Source organism: Anomaloglossus baeobatrachus, chromosome 11 (assembly GCF_048569485.1).
Source record: "Anomaloglossus baeobatrachus isolate aAnoBae1 chromosome 11, aAnoBae1.hap1, whole genome shotgun sequence".
Lineage (NCBI taxonomy): Eukaryota > Metazoa > Chordata > Amphibia > Anura > Aromobatidae > Anomaloglossus > Anomaloglossus baeobatrachus.
The window spans coordinates 63341738-63358831 of record NC_134363.1 but is presented as its reverse complement, the minus strand read 5'-3'; the positions used below and the strand labels follow the sequence as shown (position 1 = coordinate 63358831).

The window sequence follows — 17094 nt, the reverse complement described above, 5'->3', positions numbered from 1 at the left end:
ATTGCTATTTTGACCAAAGCGGTGCAAACCAAGGCGGGGGCTCAGCAACCTGTAACCATGGAACTGGCTTCCAGTGCTGATGACCTCCCTTGGCAGCGACGTGGAAGAAACCCGTTGCCCAGACCGTTACGATACCAAAGGGCAGCCGATCTGCCGGCAATGTGACAAAGTTGGACATTTTGCCTGAGCATGTCCCTTGAGTATCCAGAGCCAGGGGGTGGGACCAGCCCTCTGGTAACACCTGCAGCCAAGAAAAAGTAAAATGTTGTCTTATGCAAATGTTGATGTTTTGTTGCATTTGATCACACTGCTGACCGGTAAATGTTTATTGTTTGAAATGTTTGTTTGATGATGAATCCCATAATTACATACGTAATCATCATTACGATAGTAAAATTGAGATAAAATATGTCTTCAGAGAATCTAATTTTTTACTGGCTGTATGCTGCCTGTCCAGAAGGTTTTCCAGGCCACAAATAGTTTATCAAGGCATTATCTCCTTAAAGTCCTCCTGAGTTAATAGCTATGTTTAAAGTAAGTCTTTCATCTGCTCCGGTTGCATGTAGGACACCTAGGATAGAGGTTGGGCCTCCCGGGGATTTAAGGATATTAGCCTTCTCCCTAATGCCATTTTCAGACCAAGTTGCTAGAACAAGAGAGACGTTGACGAACCACAGAAGAGGATTTGCTCATTACAGAGGGAGGTGACATTAGAAATGCAGCAAATCAGATTTTAAAATCCTTTGAATGTCATTTCTCTACTAAGAAGGACAATTGAAGCATACGAAGACAGAGAGCCAGTCAAAAGGGACTATACTTGCACTTTTCCAAACTGATAAATCCCTCTGACAAAATGAAGCTGTTCTCACTTTTAGCTTTATTTTATACCCTACTGGTAAAAATTTGCATGGGGGAATATTCTCTTCCAAAATTTGTTTGCACCCCAATGCCTTTAGATATGGACTGCCAGCCAAACATGCAGCGTCACAGTACAAGTGGTGGAGGACACTGGGTGGGCATGCAAGAAGAAGCAAAGGAAACCATTCTACATCTTCGTGAGACAGTTGTTCATCAGAAGGAAACCATCCTAGATCAGAGGGAAACCATCAGAGAGCTAACTGTGAAGCTTAGCCGTTGTGAAGGATACCCTAATAATAGAGGTCACGAAGAAGGCTTTGGTCATTCTTCTGAGCACGGACAAGAAAGAGAACATGGGTATAATGAAAAATTTGGACATGAAAGTGCCCATGGACATGAAAGTCCCCATGGGCATGAGACTGGACATGGACACGACAGAGAAAATGGTCATAAAAGGGACCATGGTCACGAGTGGGAAGAAGGACATGACAGGGACCATGGACATGAATGGGAGCATGGCAAAGACCGAGAACACGGGCACAAAAGAGAACATGGACATGAATGGGAAGAGGGTCATGAAAGAGACTATGGTCATGAGCGGGAGCATGGACATGAACAAGTACATACCTATGATAGAGAGAATCCCCATGGTTTTGATCATGATTATCATCACGTCAACCATCGGGCATACAGGGAACAGGCAGCACATGACTCCAACTATCGCAAATCAAGTGCTCCACCAAACACGATGGAGGACCCTCCAGAGGTGACCTCACCTGGTGCCCCTCAAATGGAAAGAATGCTGGAATCATTGAAGGACAGACTGGAACATTTACAGGTAGAGATATGTAAATTTTGCTTAAAAAATATGTAATCCTATGGTATGTTTTCTAAAACTGTTTAGTATTTGTTTTTATTACAGAAATAGAAATGCATTACTTGTGTTGTTATTTATTTATTTATGCTCCCTCGTACATAGTGAGTCTAACCTGCGTCTGATTTAAAATAAAAGAATAATAATAATAATCCTTTTTATTTTGAGTCATACTGCCAAAATAAAGGATGCCCAACATGTTCTTTGAGATATTCCACTCTGTGATATCTGGCGGTAATTTTCTTTATTATGTTAAGTGTTATTTAGCATGTTGTTCCTTCCATAAAGGTCAGACTTGTGGAGAATGGGACTAATACAGTGTAGTTGTCCTGTGGATAGATTTTCCCACCTGAGCTGTAAATTTACAGCTCTTCCAGTGACCATGGACCTCTTGGCTATTTCTAATTAGTGTTCTCCTTGCTTGGGATGTTGGTTTAGGTGGACGGCCATGTGTTGGTAGGTTTACCATTGTGTCATACTACTTCGATTTTTGGATGACAGATTGAACAGACCTCTGTGAGATGTTCAGAGCTTGGGCTATTTCTCTATAACCTAACCCTGCTTCACTCTTTTCCACACTTTTATCCCTCACCTGTCTGGTGTATTCCTTGTTTTTCTTGATGCTGTTTGACCCCAAATGTTCTCAAACAAACCTCTGAGGCCCTTAGTTGTTATACTAAGAATACATTACACACAAGTGGACTCGGTTTACTAGTTAGGTGACTTTTGGAGGCAAATGGTCAAAAAGGATTTTAAATAGGGGTATCAGACTACAGGAGGCTGAATACAAATGCATGTCACAATTTTCAGATTTATATTTTTAACCCCTTCACAACCGATGACATATATTTACGTCATTGGCTGTGTCCCTGCCTTTGATGGGGGCTTACACGCTGATCAGGGATCTTTCCTTACACTTGATGGCCTATCGCAACTTCAAGTCTCCTAAAGGGACTAGTAAATTCAGTAAAAAGTAAAAAGAAAAACAACTATTATTTAAAAAAGTAATAACATAATTTTTTAAAATATAAAAAATAAAAAAAAACACTAAAGTTGAAATCACCCCACGGTTTGCCCCATTAAAGTAAAATAATAAAAAATGCACATCCTTGGTATCGTTACATTCAAACATGTCTGTTCTATGAAAATATAAAATAAATTAATTTGACCGGTAAACCTCATAATGAGAATAAAAACTCATGCCATAATTATGGCTTTATGGGCAGCCGTAACATTGCAATAAAATTCAATAAGAAGCGATCAAAACATTGTATCTACACTAAAATGGTAGCGTATGAACAGAGTTGGGGAGAGTTGGGCTGTCCTCATACACATTAGACTTTGGACCAATCCAACTGATGTGGAGGACCTTAGTCTAATATGTACGGGAGCATTAAGCTCTATCGGTCACATTTGTTAATACATTTAGAAGAATATAGTTTGTACAGTATTCTTCAAGAGGAATATAAAATAGTGGTCACAAAAATTGGGGAGCGGCTTGATAATATGGCATATAGGCTGAGGACACATAGAATTTGTTTGCTTGATGAGCTTGTCTTGGGTGTTCTCAAAAGTGTTATTGTCTAGGATCGAAATTAAACTTCAAAGGTGTTTTTCTCCCTCGAATACTTTTCTTCTACTTGTTAGCTTTGGAGTTAAAAAAAAGTTTGCAGTTGTCCGTCCTTATGTCCAGACAAAGAAATTTCTAGTGACCTCTCGTGCCTTTTGTGTAAGCCTAATCCACGGTGAGCCTTTTTCCGTAGAGAACTGTATCACCGGGGTGTAGTTGATTTTCGCTCGGTAATTAGTAGTCGTTAGACTGTTATTAAACATCATAAAATTTAAACCTTGCCATATCAAGAGCTGCAAATACAATTTCAGAAAAAATAGGGAATTCCTAAGGGAAGAACTGTGTCTAGGAGCATTGATACCAAGGAACCTCCGTTCAACTTCCGTGACATTAAGCTCCTTGAGTTTAGTCGGTTAACACTCTGGGGTAGATTTACTATTCCTGGGGAAAAATTAGACAGTGTAAGCTAGGACTAGACAGTCTTAAAATTCATTAAATTTATCACAATGGGTCATGCTGGGCGATAAATTATGTGTCTAGTGTACGTTTTTACCACCAATTAGTAAACAACTTTTTAAGCCTAAAAACTGCAGCAGATGCTAAAGTGTCTAAAACTCTTAAACTAGATTTTTGGCTCAATTTGAGACAGAATTTTAGCACATTTTAGAAAGTAACATGCCCCACTGGGCTTGTACTATACATCTCATTTATGGTGGCCATAAACATCAGATCAACAAATAATTAGTTTATCTTCCCTAGAAACAAAAAGACTTGGTATTGAGATTTAATATCCCAAGGACCTTCTATCCCCCAACACCATGTGCTATGGATAGTCAGGATGCTCTTACCAACATTCTTGTGGCTAGTTTAGCTGACATTTATCTATTGTGTATGGCCAGCTCAATATCTTAGGCCTCCCATACACATTAGACTAAAGTTGTCCGCACCTACTGATAATCATAAATTTGGCCAACCCTCTAATGTGGATTGAGGTGTCGGCAGAGTCCAATGTTGGACTGACAATTGCATTGTGGATAGCGGTGCTGGATGACTAATTGTTGGGGGAGATGTTGATCAAGCATGTCCAATGTTGGACTGACAATTGTGTTGTCGATAGAGGTCCTGACCGACTGATTGTCGGAGGAGATTTCAATCAAGCTTGTCCAATGTTGGACTGACAATTTCTTTGTTGATAGAGGCGCCGGCCGACTGATTGTCAGGGGAGATTTCAATCGAGAATGTCCAATGTTGGACTGACAATTGCGTTGTGGATAGAGGTGCTGGCTGACTGATTGTTGGGGGAGATTTTGATCAAGCATGTCCGATTTTGGACTGACAATTGCGTTGTGAATAGAGCTGTCGGCCGACTGATTGTACAGGGAGATTTCGATCGAGCACGTCCGATGTTGGACTCATAATTGCATTGTGGATAGAGGTCCCGGCTGACTGATTGTTGGGGGAAATTTCGATCGAGCATGTCCGATGTTGGACTGACAATTGCGTGGTGGATAGAGATCCCGGCCAACTGATTGTCGGGGGAGATTTCGATCGAGCATGTCCGATGTTGACTGACGATTACATTGTGGATAGATGTGCCGGATGACTGATTGTCAGGTAAGATCTCGACTGAGCATGTCCGATGTTGGACTGACAATTGCGTTTTTCTCACAGAGATAAGCCGCTGGCAGAAATATCTCTTGGCGGCTTTTCACTTTTTTCTATAGAGAACACAGCAGCATTCAGCTGAACGAGTGCTCCTGTGTACAGGAAAGATGACTGTTAGCAGAACGATCGGCTGAAGCATCGTTTGGCCAACAACCATGTAATGTGCATAGGGGCTTTTAGTCTTGGGAAACCCCTTTAGACCTTAAGCACTCACTATATAGCACTGTTTTATTAAAGTCATCAATTATGATGGCACTTAACCTCTTCACCACAAAGCCTGTTAAATGGTTTGAGCTCCATATTTTTAATTTTCACAAGGGTAACAGGAATAATGTACCAAAAAGTCTGTGGTACAATGTCTCCTGCGTACACTGATACCCTATGTGAAGTGTAAAACTACTGTTTGGACATATGGCAGGGCACGGAAGGGAAGGAGCGCCATTTTGGCTGGAATACATTGTGACCAGCTCATCTTTCTGGAGACACCCCCCCCCCCCCCCCATATGTTAAGAGGACTCTCCTCACTGCAACAATGGAAAACATGTCGACGTAACAGGTGATGGACCTGAGTGGAAACTTATTTTTTTGTGGGTGGAGTTGAATTCTGTTGGTGGCAATCAGTGCACATTTATCCTGTTCTCTATGTTGAGCATTTACATCGGGGTTCCATTTATGTGAGAAAACAAATTACTAGCGACCTCTAGCTGTCCTGTGTCGAAATGTTCTGGTGGTAGACATGGTTTCTAAAATATGCTGTAGAATTCTTGTTTCCTTCTAGAAGTTGTTCAAGTCCTGAGACATCAAAGCATTCACAAACTTTACTCTGCAACCACCATGTTGGACACAATGTTTTATTTTGGCCTTAGATTTGCAAAAAAAGTCATCTAATTCCCCTAATATCGATAGGGCCTGTTGATTGTCCTCCAATGGCAGTTGTCAAAGAAGAAAGGTATCGGCATGTTGGATTTGAACATAACTGATTGTTCGAATAATAAAAAGTTATTGGATGTGTATGGCCAAATTTTCTTTCCCCAGTCTATTTGCAAATAAATCAACATGTAAGGCTGAAATGGCAGATAAGAGATGTGCTTTAAGGGGCTGTCCAGGACTTTAAAATCGACGAGACATTGATAGGCCATTAATGTCTGATCGGTGAGGTTGTGACACCCGGAATCCCGGCAAATCAGCTCCCGGAACTACTCAGTTGAGGACCTGCACAGCACAAGTCTGTCAACACTATAATGACCACAGGCGGGTACTGCATATCCACCCCATATTTGAATCAATAGGGGGCAAATGTGCAGTACCCAGCTGCGACCACTGTTCCATTGTCGAGCTGTGCAGCTCCCATCTTCATCTCAACAAGCACCATTTTTCCTGTTCCTGCTGCTGAAAAACATCCCCACAGCATGATGCTGCCACCACCATGCTTCACTGTGGGTATGGTGTTCTTGGTGTGATGTGTTGGTTTGGCACTAGACATAGCGTTTACCATGGTGGCCAAAAAGTTCAATTTTGGTCTCATCTGACCACAGCACCGTATTTGGGGAGTCTCCCACATGTTTTTTGGCAAAATCAAAACAAGTATTCTAATTTTTGGCTGTAAGTAAAGGCTTTCTTCTGTCCACTCTTCCATAAAAGCCAGCTCTATGGAGTGTGTGGCTTATTGTGTTCATATGGACAGATACTCCAGTCTCTGCTTGGGAACTCTGCAGCTCCTTCAGGGTTTCTACCTTTGATCTCTGTGTTGCCTCTCTGAATGATGCCCTTCTGTTGCCAAATATTTCACATATTGTAATTAACCATACACAAATAATGATTGGTTGATTTAATTCTAAGCAAAATAAAATCCTACATTGATTTACTCAATGTAAAACATAAAAGGCAGCATTGTTAAAAAATAATTAGACAATGAGATTTTTAAAATATAGTTTGGGGATTTTAATTCTGATCAGATCAATGAGAAACCATTTCCTGAGAATCCCCCTGATCGCTTAAAAGACCTATTAGAAGTGCCAAGCTCAGGATGCAGGAGTGCAAGGCTCCTGTCTGAGACGGTGGGTCACAGGAGAGCGTATCTCAGAGATTTACAGCCCTTTACAGCCCTCACAAAGTAATTTTCCTCCTAATGAAGCCAACAAATGTGCTCCACAAATACTGTACCATACCCCCATAGTGAATTCCCCCACAGTACCCTCCACGTGTACAGAATGATGATCCTACTGTACTCCCCTCAACTACCATAGCAAATATGGTAACCCCAACACAGAATGATCCTCCAACCTTTACCCCCACACAGCCCTATATGCAGTGTAATGTCCCCACACCTCTTAACACTGTATAATAGCCCATACTAGCCCTTCAAATAGTATAATGGCCCCTACACAGCCCTCCGCACAATATGATAGACCCCACACAAACTTTCACACTGTATAATTGCTTGCATAAACTATAATGGCCCTACAGCAGCCTTCCATAAATTATAATGGGTCCCTCATAGCTTTCTAGCAATATAGCATTACAGCATTATATTAAGCCCTATTACTGTTTTACTAACTATCTGAGATTAAATCAGAATAAACCTTTCCCGTTTTAGGTCAATTAGGAACCAAAATTATTTATATTTGCCAAATTCCAGAATAATGAGAGAGAGAATGTTTTAAGGCATTTTTATTACTTTCTGCAAAGTCAAAAGTTTACATAAACTAAGAGTACTATGTCTTTAAACAATATGGGACAGCCCATATGATGATGGAAGCTTCTGATATAAGCTTCTGACATAAGTAAGCTGTCATCTGTTATATCTTTTTTTTTTTTTAACAGAGAAACAGAAATTCCAGTCTCTTTTCAACATCTTTAAGAGACACCCTCCACAAGAAGATCAGTATCTTGGAACAGCAGCTCCATGAAAAACATAACGCGACAGAGCACAATGACAAGGACCATGAACAAACGAATGAAGACCACGTCAGACACAAGGTGGACAATGTCCTGCATGGAAACGAAAAAGGTAAGACTTTCCCAAAATTAAGACCTGTCTATATATACCAATAAAAAACATGATTTATTATAGGACTTGAAAAATCTAAAAGGTCATCAAGGACATGGATGTACATATTGATGTACATGGGGCCCCATAGCAAAAGTCTTAATTGAACCAATACATTTTTTTTTCGAATTTGTTTTTTCTCAATCCAGTATGATGTCTTCTTTATGCCCTTTTCAGAGCAAAACTGCCCCAACAGAGTATGATGTCCTCATAGTGAATTCCCTATAACAATAGTACCCCTACATGCACATTATAATGCCCCCGCAGCGCATTCCTCCCACACATTGATTCCCACATAGTTATTCCAGTCGAGCATGTTGCCACTACAATGCTACCAATACAGTAAGATGCCCATAATGTGCCACCCATAACTGTATGATGCATGCACAGTCCCCTCATTACAGCATAAGCGCTCCACTCTGCCACCCACAACTGTATGATGCCTCCACAATGCCCCCTATTAAAGTGTGATGCCCCCGCTGTGCCACCCACAACTGTATGATGCCTCCACAATGCCCCCTATTAAAGTGTAATGCCCCCGCTGTGCCACCCACAACTGTACGATACCTACACAGTGCCCATATTAAAGTATGATGCCCCCACTGTGCCACCCACAACTGTATGATGCCTCCACAATGCCCCCCATTAAAGTATGATGCCACCCACAACTGTATGATGCCTACACAGTGCCCACATTACAGTATGATGCCCCCACTGTGCCACCCACAACTGTATGATACCTACACAGTGCCCATATTACAGTATGATGCCCCCACTGTGCCACCCACAACTGTATGATGCCTCCACAATGCCCCCCATTAAAGTATGATGCCACCCACAACTGTATGATGCCTACACAGTGCCCACATTACAGTATGATGCCCCCACTGTGCCACCCACAACTGTATGATACCTACACAGTGCCCATATTACAGTATGATGCCCCCACTGTGCCACCCACAACTGTATGATGCCTCCACAATGCCCCCCATTAAAGTATGATGCCACCCACAACTGTATGATGCCTACACAGTGCCCACATTACAGTATGATGCCCCCACTGTGCCACCCACAACTGTATGATACCTACACAGTGCCCATATTACAGTATGATGCCCCCACTGTGCCACCCACAACTGTATGATGCCTCCACAATGCCCCCCATTAAAGTATGATGCCACCCACAACTGTATGATGCCTACACAGTGCCCACATTACAGTATGATGCCCCCACTGTGCCACCCACAACTGTATGATACCCACACAGGTCCCCTCATTACAGTTTGACACCCCCACTGTGCCACCCTCAACTGTATGATACCCACACAGGTCCCCTCATTACAGTTTGACACCCCCACTGTGCCACCCACAACTGTATGATACCCACACAGGTCCCCTCATTACAGTTTGACACCCCCACTGTGCCACCCATAACTGTATGATGCCTCCACAATGCCCCCATTACAGTATGATGCCCCCACTGCACCACCCACAAGTGTATGATAGCTACACAGTGCCCCTCAATACAGTGTGCCACCCATAACTGTATAATTCCTACACAGTGACCCCATTACAGCATGAGGTCCCCACTGTGCCACTCATAACTGTATGATGCCTCCACAATGCCCCCATTACAGTATGGTGCCCCTACTCCCCCCCTTGCAGAGAAATGAACTGACACAATAAAAAATAGAAACCTAGCCCACATCCTTGATTAGCTGCTCCTGTCGGTGCTGAGTGTAGATTGAGGCTCCGAGCAGCAGGTGAGATCTAGTGATATCGCTGTGCCTGCTATGCAGGAAATCAGATGCGCCATTGTCATAGAGCTGACGGATTCCCACTTCACCACTGATTTCACTGAAATTCATTACATTGCATTGCATTGAAAATTAGATGGTGGGTTTGGGCAGAGCCATTCGGTGACGGCTCTACCCCAACTTACGAGCCCCATATCAGCCAAGTGGTCCGCTGCCATTGCTAGGACACAAGTATCTTCAAGCCAACTTGTGACTTTCATCTATACATTGACAATACACAGGTGATTGTGTAATATCTGCCCAGGTTTGGTGTGTGGTTGGGGGGTCTTACTATTTCAACATTGGAGATGAGGGTACTCACTGCCGGATAGTACACCAGAATACATTATTCTTGGTAACCCCTTCCAAATTTAGAATATCAATTAAGATTAAAGGGGTTGTATGATTTGGACAATCTGTATGTTAGGAATGCCAGCCGACAATGGACTAGAAGTCTCACTACTGGGACCCCCGACAATTAGCTGTAATCTCTGGGTGAATAATGGCAACAATTTTCCAGTTCTTTTGCAGCGCCATCACAGATATCCCGTTCTGGAGCTGCCTAGGAATAATAAATTACTTTACAAGAATGTGCTTGTCATGCTAGGTACGGGGAGTACCAAGCGAACGGCAAAAGGGAAGGGAAACCCTGTGTCTAGGGAAGGGGAAGAATGGTGACCCTTGATCAAACCTCCTGCTGGCCCTCACCACCCTAGATAGGTTCCACACCTATGTGCTGAGACGGATACCTGATCCTAGGATGGGTATCCATCTAGATGGGCCCTAAATAGGGAACAGGTGGGATGAGCTCATCGTCAACCTCATTAAACACTAAAGAAAACACAAGGAGGACACACATGGGGAACGTGCATGAACATCTTATCTCCAGATGCCTCAAGAAGAAACTCAGCAAAGGGCAGCAACAGTCCTACAGATGAGTGCAAGCCACCTGCTTGCATCCAGAGCTTGTGAAGTAAACTGAATATCACCAGCACAGGTTCAAACAAAATTAGAGTATTAAAACCAAAGGAGAAATACATATCATTAGCAGCTGAAGGGAAGAAGAGATCCACAGGGTCCTAGAGGGAAAGGATGAAAATTCATCACACTTAATACCCAGTACCCTGATTACTAACAGCAGGAACAATAGAAAGTCAGGGAGCATTTTGCGCAGCCAAACGCTGTGACCTTCTATTGCTGGACACCAAGGGACTGTCTGTTACTCGTGACACACCAGTGACAGTGCTGCATACAGCAAAGTAAATTACATTTCCACACAGTAACACACACTGACTCCATCTAGGCCTTCCATTTGAATCGATTCAGACATTCCCATGACAAAGCCATAGGGCCTGATTGTTACATTTGTGCCTTCTATTTTGTCAAGATTTTGGTATTTGCTCCATTTATTGTTTGTGTCATATTGATCTTTCCATTTGTGCCTTTTTTTAAACCACCACTCTCTTGTTTGTTCGTTTTTTACTTCATTTTTCTCACGAGCCACTGGCTTTTAGTCATAGAGGCATGCCCGGAGTGGCTACTGTCACCGTTCAGCACACAGTATGCAATAGCTGTAACCAAACCATAGCACTTTAATTGACAGCTAGCCCTGTCCAGATGCACTGCACAAAGAGCTGTCAATCAAAGTATCATGGCATGCTTACAGCTGCCACTTACTGTGCACTGACCCTAATGACTGAAAGACGTCAGGTCTCAGAAGGAACAACATGCATTCTCTCCCGGTGTTATGCTTGCGGGGCCAATGCATTATTAGTGGGTCCACTGGACCAAAAGTACCATTCCCTTGCCTGGGGAAGCGAACTGGATCGACCAACGAGCCTTCACTACTGCCACTTTAGGTGACAGCAGGAACACACGCTGGTAAGCAGCCAGCAGAAGGCAAACCCAGGGGATCTGTGGCACCACGGATACAGTACAGTCTCTGATTGAAGTGACAGCACCAGTAGGCAGAGTCAAGGATCCATACGGTATGGATGTAATAGCAGCGACTGGCATGGATACTTGCAGCAGTGGGTATCGTGGTAGCCAGCCAGCATGGCTGGTAGCAGCAGGTCAGAAAACTGGTAGAGCACTGAAACACAGATACGAGTCAGCAGCAGAACTCAGCACAATGACAGCAGCACAATGGGACCTGAGAACTAGCAACGTTAGGAACTCATTGCCTAGGCACCTCCCTTAAAGGGAAGGTGCCTTAAATACCTGAAACCTCTCAGCTGACCTGAGAGGCACTTAAGGATCAAGACACACTGGCCCTTTAAGAAAAGGGGCGTGGTTGTGTACGCACCCTATGGGCATTCCCAGGAGACCTGTGTGGTGTGTGCAGGCCCTGGGAGATGGCAGCACGAACTGAGGACGGCGTAGCCACTGCAGGACGACCAGGAAGGTGAGAGAACCAACATCCCCAACGGGAAAGGGGTCAGGACAGAGCGAGGATACCAGTATGGGCATTACGCCCAATAGCTATACTTTCAGTAAGGCAGCAGGACAGGATTGTAATTCTACTAATTTACAGATTAACACTATATCTATAGATTAGTAGCATTTGGGGACATGACAGGTTCTCTATAAAGACAAAAAAGACCATGTTTGACTGTGCACAAAATTCTTGAACCATGTGTGCCATTTTGAACAATTTCGCACAAGAAACATCAGACAACAAAAAAAGTGACAAACCCCACCACAAATGATGAATTGGGCTCAGCACCTTCAATGTTGCAAACAGAGTACAAAACATCCCATCTTTTTAGTTGGATGCAAAATCGTTGTAGACTACACTGGCGATAAAAGGGACAAACGGAGCTCGAAGTTGCACAAACCAGGTCTCTACCGTGGACTGAAGCCAGCTTGTTTATTACAGGATGCCATATGACTACACTGTATACTCTATCTTATACGTCGCATACATGTAATCATTAACTATAGAATGAGCTTTATACACGTTAAACAAATATACAGTAAGGACTTTGTTGACCTCATGTTTGACTATTGTGTTTATTTAAGGATAAGTGGCAAACTCATTCTTCCTCATTTCTTATCTCCTTCCAATAGGACATAAAACGGACAAAAAGTCGAATGATTTCAGAGTCAGTTTCCCTCTCCGAACAAGTTATATGTATGCCAAGGTGAAAAGGACTCTTCACCACGAGATCTTCGCATTCACCATCTGCTTGTGGTTGAAGTCCACCTCTTCCCCCGGAGTGGGCACACCTTTTTCATACTCCGTTCCAGGCCAGGCCAATGAATTGGTGCTGATCGAGTGGGGAAACAACCCCATGGAATTGCTCATCAATGACAAGGTAATCTATCACTTACATCTATTTATTCTGTTTAACTGTTTAGTAAATTCTAAGGATTTCTTGTATTTTGAACTCTTATCCACAAAATTTAATTTACAATTTAATTCTAAAAACTGCATTTTTTTTAAATTAAAGGGCATATTAACAATAAAGCAATTTTTATTTTATTACTTTAATTTGTAGTTTATATTTTTTAGTAACTTAAAATCAAAACTGTATTATTTTCTTGAGTTTTTCTTAATGATTTGGTAACTTATAGGTTATTTAGTTACTGTCTACAGAGTGAAAACTCTGACCACTGTAGGAGGGTCAAGGGTAAAATTCTGCGAGGGACATACCGTATTTTTCGGATTATAAGATGCACTTTTCCTCCAAAAATTTCTGAATAATCTGAATGTAGTTTACCGGGGATGGTAGAGAGGGGTCGCAGGACGCTGGTGAGAAATGCTGTGGCTGTGAGAGGGCTGTGGTGGCTGGGCTGGTGCGGCGGCAGTGTGGGGGGGTGTGATGGCTGTGGAGGGTCTGCGGCAGCTAGTGCTGGGGCAGCTGTGCAGGGTCTGCGGCGGATGGTGCTGGGGTGGATGGTGCTGTGGCAGCTGTGCAGGGTGGCTGGTGCTGGGGCGACTGGTGCGGCAGCACCTGTGCTGGGTTCTGCGGTAGCTGGGCTGGCGTTGTGGGGCAGGCGGTGCAGGTTTGAAAGAATGGTGCCCGGAGTTGGCACGTGTGCAGATGGAGCTCTCAGCTCAAGATCTCATCTGCGCACGCGCTGCCTCCTTAGGACTTAAGAAAATAGTGCTCGGAGGAGGCGCTTGCGCAGATGAGATCTTGGCTTGCCATTGAGCCGAGATCTCAATCTGCGCACGCACTAACCCAGGGCGCCATTTCTTTGAAGCACTCACTTCCCATCACAGCCTGAGCCCCAGCACAGCTGCCTCAGCCGTCGCCGCAGCCGCAGCACAGCTGCTCCAGCATCAGCATAGCTGACAGTTTCTGGGACAGCATCTGGGACACCCAACGTCCCTGTCTCCTGTGACCCCGCTCCACCACCGCTGCCGCCCCCTCCAGTAAGACACCACCGGACTATAAGACGGATCCCTTTTTTTCATCCTTTTTTGCTCTGAATTCAGTGTGCGGCTTATAATCCGGTGCGTCTTATAACCCAAAAAATAAAGTATGTTTCACCAAGGTTGATGTAAACCCAGAAGCAGGCTCTAGCATGTTAAGTACTGAGAGGGTTAATAGCCTTGCCAAGGTCAGGTTTTTGTGAACAGTCAATAAATTGGGTGTAATGGCTGTTCACATATCTCCACCCTAGGGCATGCTCCAGGAGGTAAAATTGAGACTTAAAGATTCAGTCTGTTGCTTCTGTGTATGGAGGTGTGCAGACCTCCACTGGAGTGCTCGTGTTAAAAGAGCTGGATATTTACCTGAGCGGGCAGACCCCCAGCAGTATATGGACTGTAATGTTCCATTGGTTGAGTTTGTTATGTTTGACTGGTTTATGAAGCCTAAATAAACCATCTGAAGCTTAAATTAAAATAGTTCCAGTGATTACCTCGACCCAGAGCCAAGCAAGCTGAACCTCCTCACCACCTACAAAGGGGTTTGATGCCTTTGCCTCTGACCTAGAGGGAACTTGTCACCAGGTTTACCCAAAATAAACTAAAGTCACCACCTTTACCTGCCTTATTACCAGAGTCGTTAAACCTATACATGACACTAACTCAATCCTACATATCCCAAAAAATACTTTGATGATATGAGTGTATAAAATCATTAAAGTCTGGTCCTATGGTCATCAGTGGATTGAGTTCTGCATCTCTGCAATCTACAGAATCGTCATCCTCCTGCCTTGATTGATGTGGATGATGGGTCGTACGTCATCCTTAGAATGCTAGGAATATTTTGCACGTGCACAAGCTTGCCCAGCTGCACTTTGTGCTGTCGTTCTAAGGGTAGTGCAAAGTCCAATAACGCTCTGTTGCCTATTAACTAAAACTGAAGTCAGCGCTGGGGCCTTACAGGACTTTGCTCTGCCCCTCAAGGAAAGTGCACCTGCGCAGGTCTGCACTTCATCTGCGCATGTGCAAAACTCCCAAAAAACCTGTGCATAACGCTGGTCTGTTGTCTGCGTCATCCACAACAATCAAGGCAGGATGGTGGTGATTCTGCCAACAAATTAAGCGCAAACTATAAACCAGTTTTGCCCATTAGTCAACCCTCTAAGAAAGCCTGATGGAACGTTTAGAACTCTGCTATCTGTTGTTTTCTGAACTCCTCTCAGTTGATTTATGGCCACAAACCTCATTAAAATTGAAGGTAAATAAAGAGCTTATAAAAAGCAAATGGCGCAAAACCTCTTTAGCTTTTTTGATATCTCAATGTCTGTGTGACAGGCACTAGGTAAAGAAATTAGATAGTGAGCTATCCATCATAGTAAGCAGCTGCAGGTGGCTGGGGAAGCAGAGGCTTTTTAAGTGCTCTGTCACAATCAGAGCACTTAACGCATCTTTACTTATGAATAAAAATGCTAATTTCTCTAGAGTGCAACAACAGATAAAAGACATTAAGATGTCTGTGAATTTGCATTTCAAAGCCCTGCATACTCATTATATGTTATTTTGGGGTATTGAAAGATTCCTTTTAAGACTAAATATTACAACGGGACATTGTCAACTCATGTTCCCCATTATGATACTTATGAACAACGTGAAGTGGCAAAGTTTTGTAAAACGGCTTTTTAACTATGCTGCACACATTCTAAAAAGACATATTTTTGTGATACAGGCGGTGACTCTCCCACTGGCCATTAATGATGCCAAATGGCACCATATCTGTGTCACCTGGTCTTCCAGGGATGGATCATGGGAATCATATCTGGATGGCGTGAGGCGTGGAAATGGTGAAAACCTGGCACCTTGGCACCCAATAAAACCCGGTGGAATATTTATTTTGGGACAAGAACAGGTAAGAAGGATGGAGTCTATTATGATCATGTCTATAAAGACTACAAGAGTATATGAGACGATGATTTTTCATGTTAACCCCTTCCTTCCCCGAAAAATATTTTTCCCAAATAGTCAATATGTAAGCTCTTTATAATGTATCTTTATGTACATTTGTTAATATTTAATGAACATGATCAAATTGTGTTTCCAACAATTAGGACACCTTGGGAGGACGATTTGATTCCACACAAGCCTTTGTGGGAGAAATCTCTGACTTTAATATGTGGAGCCACATCTTAACTTCTGGCGAGATTTACAAGCTGTCCACCTGCGCTTCTCACTCCACTGGTGATATCATAGAGTGGACCGAGTCATCCCTGGAGCTCCACGGTGGTGTTACCAAACTACCTTTCAACTCCTGCCATTGACATTCGGAGTCCCTCCACGGGCAGCACGCTCTAATCCGGAGCCCAGACATGGAACGAGTTCTCAATAACCCAATGACTATCGCTAACAATGGAGTAGAAACCGTGGTCTATCATTGTTTTCTCTACAAGCTGATGATATTAATTTCTTGTACATATATTCTTGGTCAGAATCCATTGCTTTCTTTATAATAAAGTAGTATATTTTGTATGCGGTTTGCATAGCATACATGTACATTTTTGTACTGCAAGTCTAATACCGGAACCATTTTTTATACACTATGTTCAAAGCACTGATTTAGTGCTAGAGAAGATTGAATTCTGGGTGGTGTTCGGGAAATGTGTGAGAAATGCTCTTCTTGTGACTTCTTTGAGACCTAGGTGGTATGTCCTTATACGATGCCTGATATAGTGATACATTGTATTAAAGGGAATCTGTCAGCAGGTTTTTGCTCCCTCATCTGAGAGCAGCATGATGTAGGCAAAGAGATCCTGAATTCAATGGTGTATAACTTGGATTACTGGGTGCAGTCGTTCTGATACATTCAGAGTTCTTTGATTTAGCAATGCAACAGAGCTCAGAAAGCTGCCC

General features: G+C 43.1%; 1 protein-coding gene across 1 annotated transcript; it reads left to right on the top strand.

The window, feature by feature from the left end:
• The first annotated feature begins 853 nt into the window (after positions 1 to 853).
• LOC142256171 (neuronal pentraxin-1-like) lies at positions 854 to 16571 on the top strand. The gene is made up of 5 exons (XM_075327713.1): positions 854 to 1696; positions 7791 to 7977; positions 12882 to 13129; positions 15917 to 16096; positions 16296 to 16571. The coding sequence occupies exons 1-5, from the start codon at positions 854 to 856 to the stop codon at positions 16503 to 16505; spliced, it is 1668 nt and encodes a 555-aa protein (XP_075183828.1). The 3' UTR covers positions 16506 to 16571.
• Positions 16572 to 17094: the final 523 nt, after the last annotated feature.

Bases quoted from the DNA above. Each gene is read 5' to 3' on its own strand.
- LOC142256171 (XM_075327713.1), top strand. From the start codon at position 854: ATGAAGCTGTTCTCACTTTTAGCTTTATTTTATACCCTACTGGTAAAA. The intron at 1,697-7,790 runs GTAGAGATATGT...TTTTTTTAACAG, and splicing joins ACAGACTGGAACATTTACAG to AGAAACAGAAATTCCAGTCT. The intron at 13,130-15,916 runs GTAATCTATCAC...TTTGTGATACAG, and splicing joins AATTGCTCATCAATGACAAG to GCGGTGACTCTCCCACTGGC.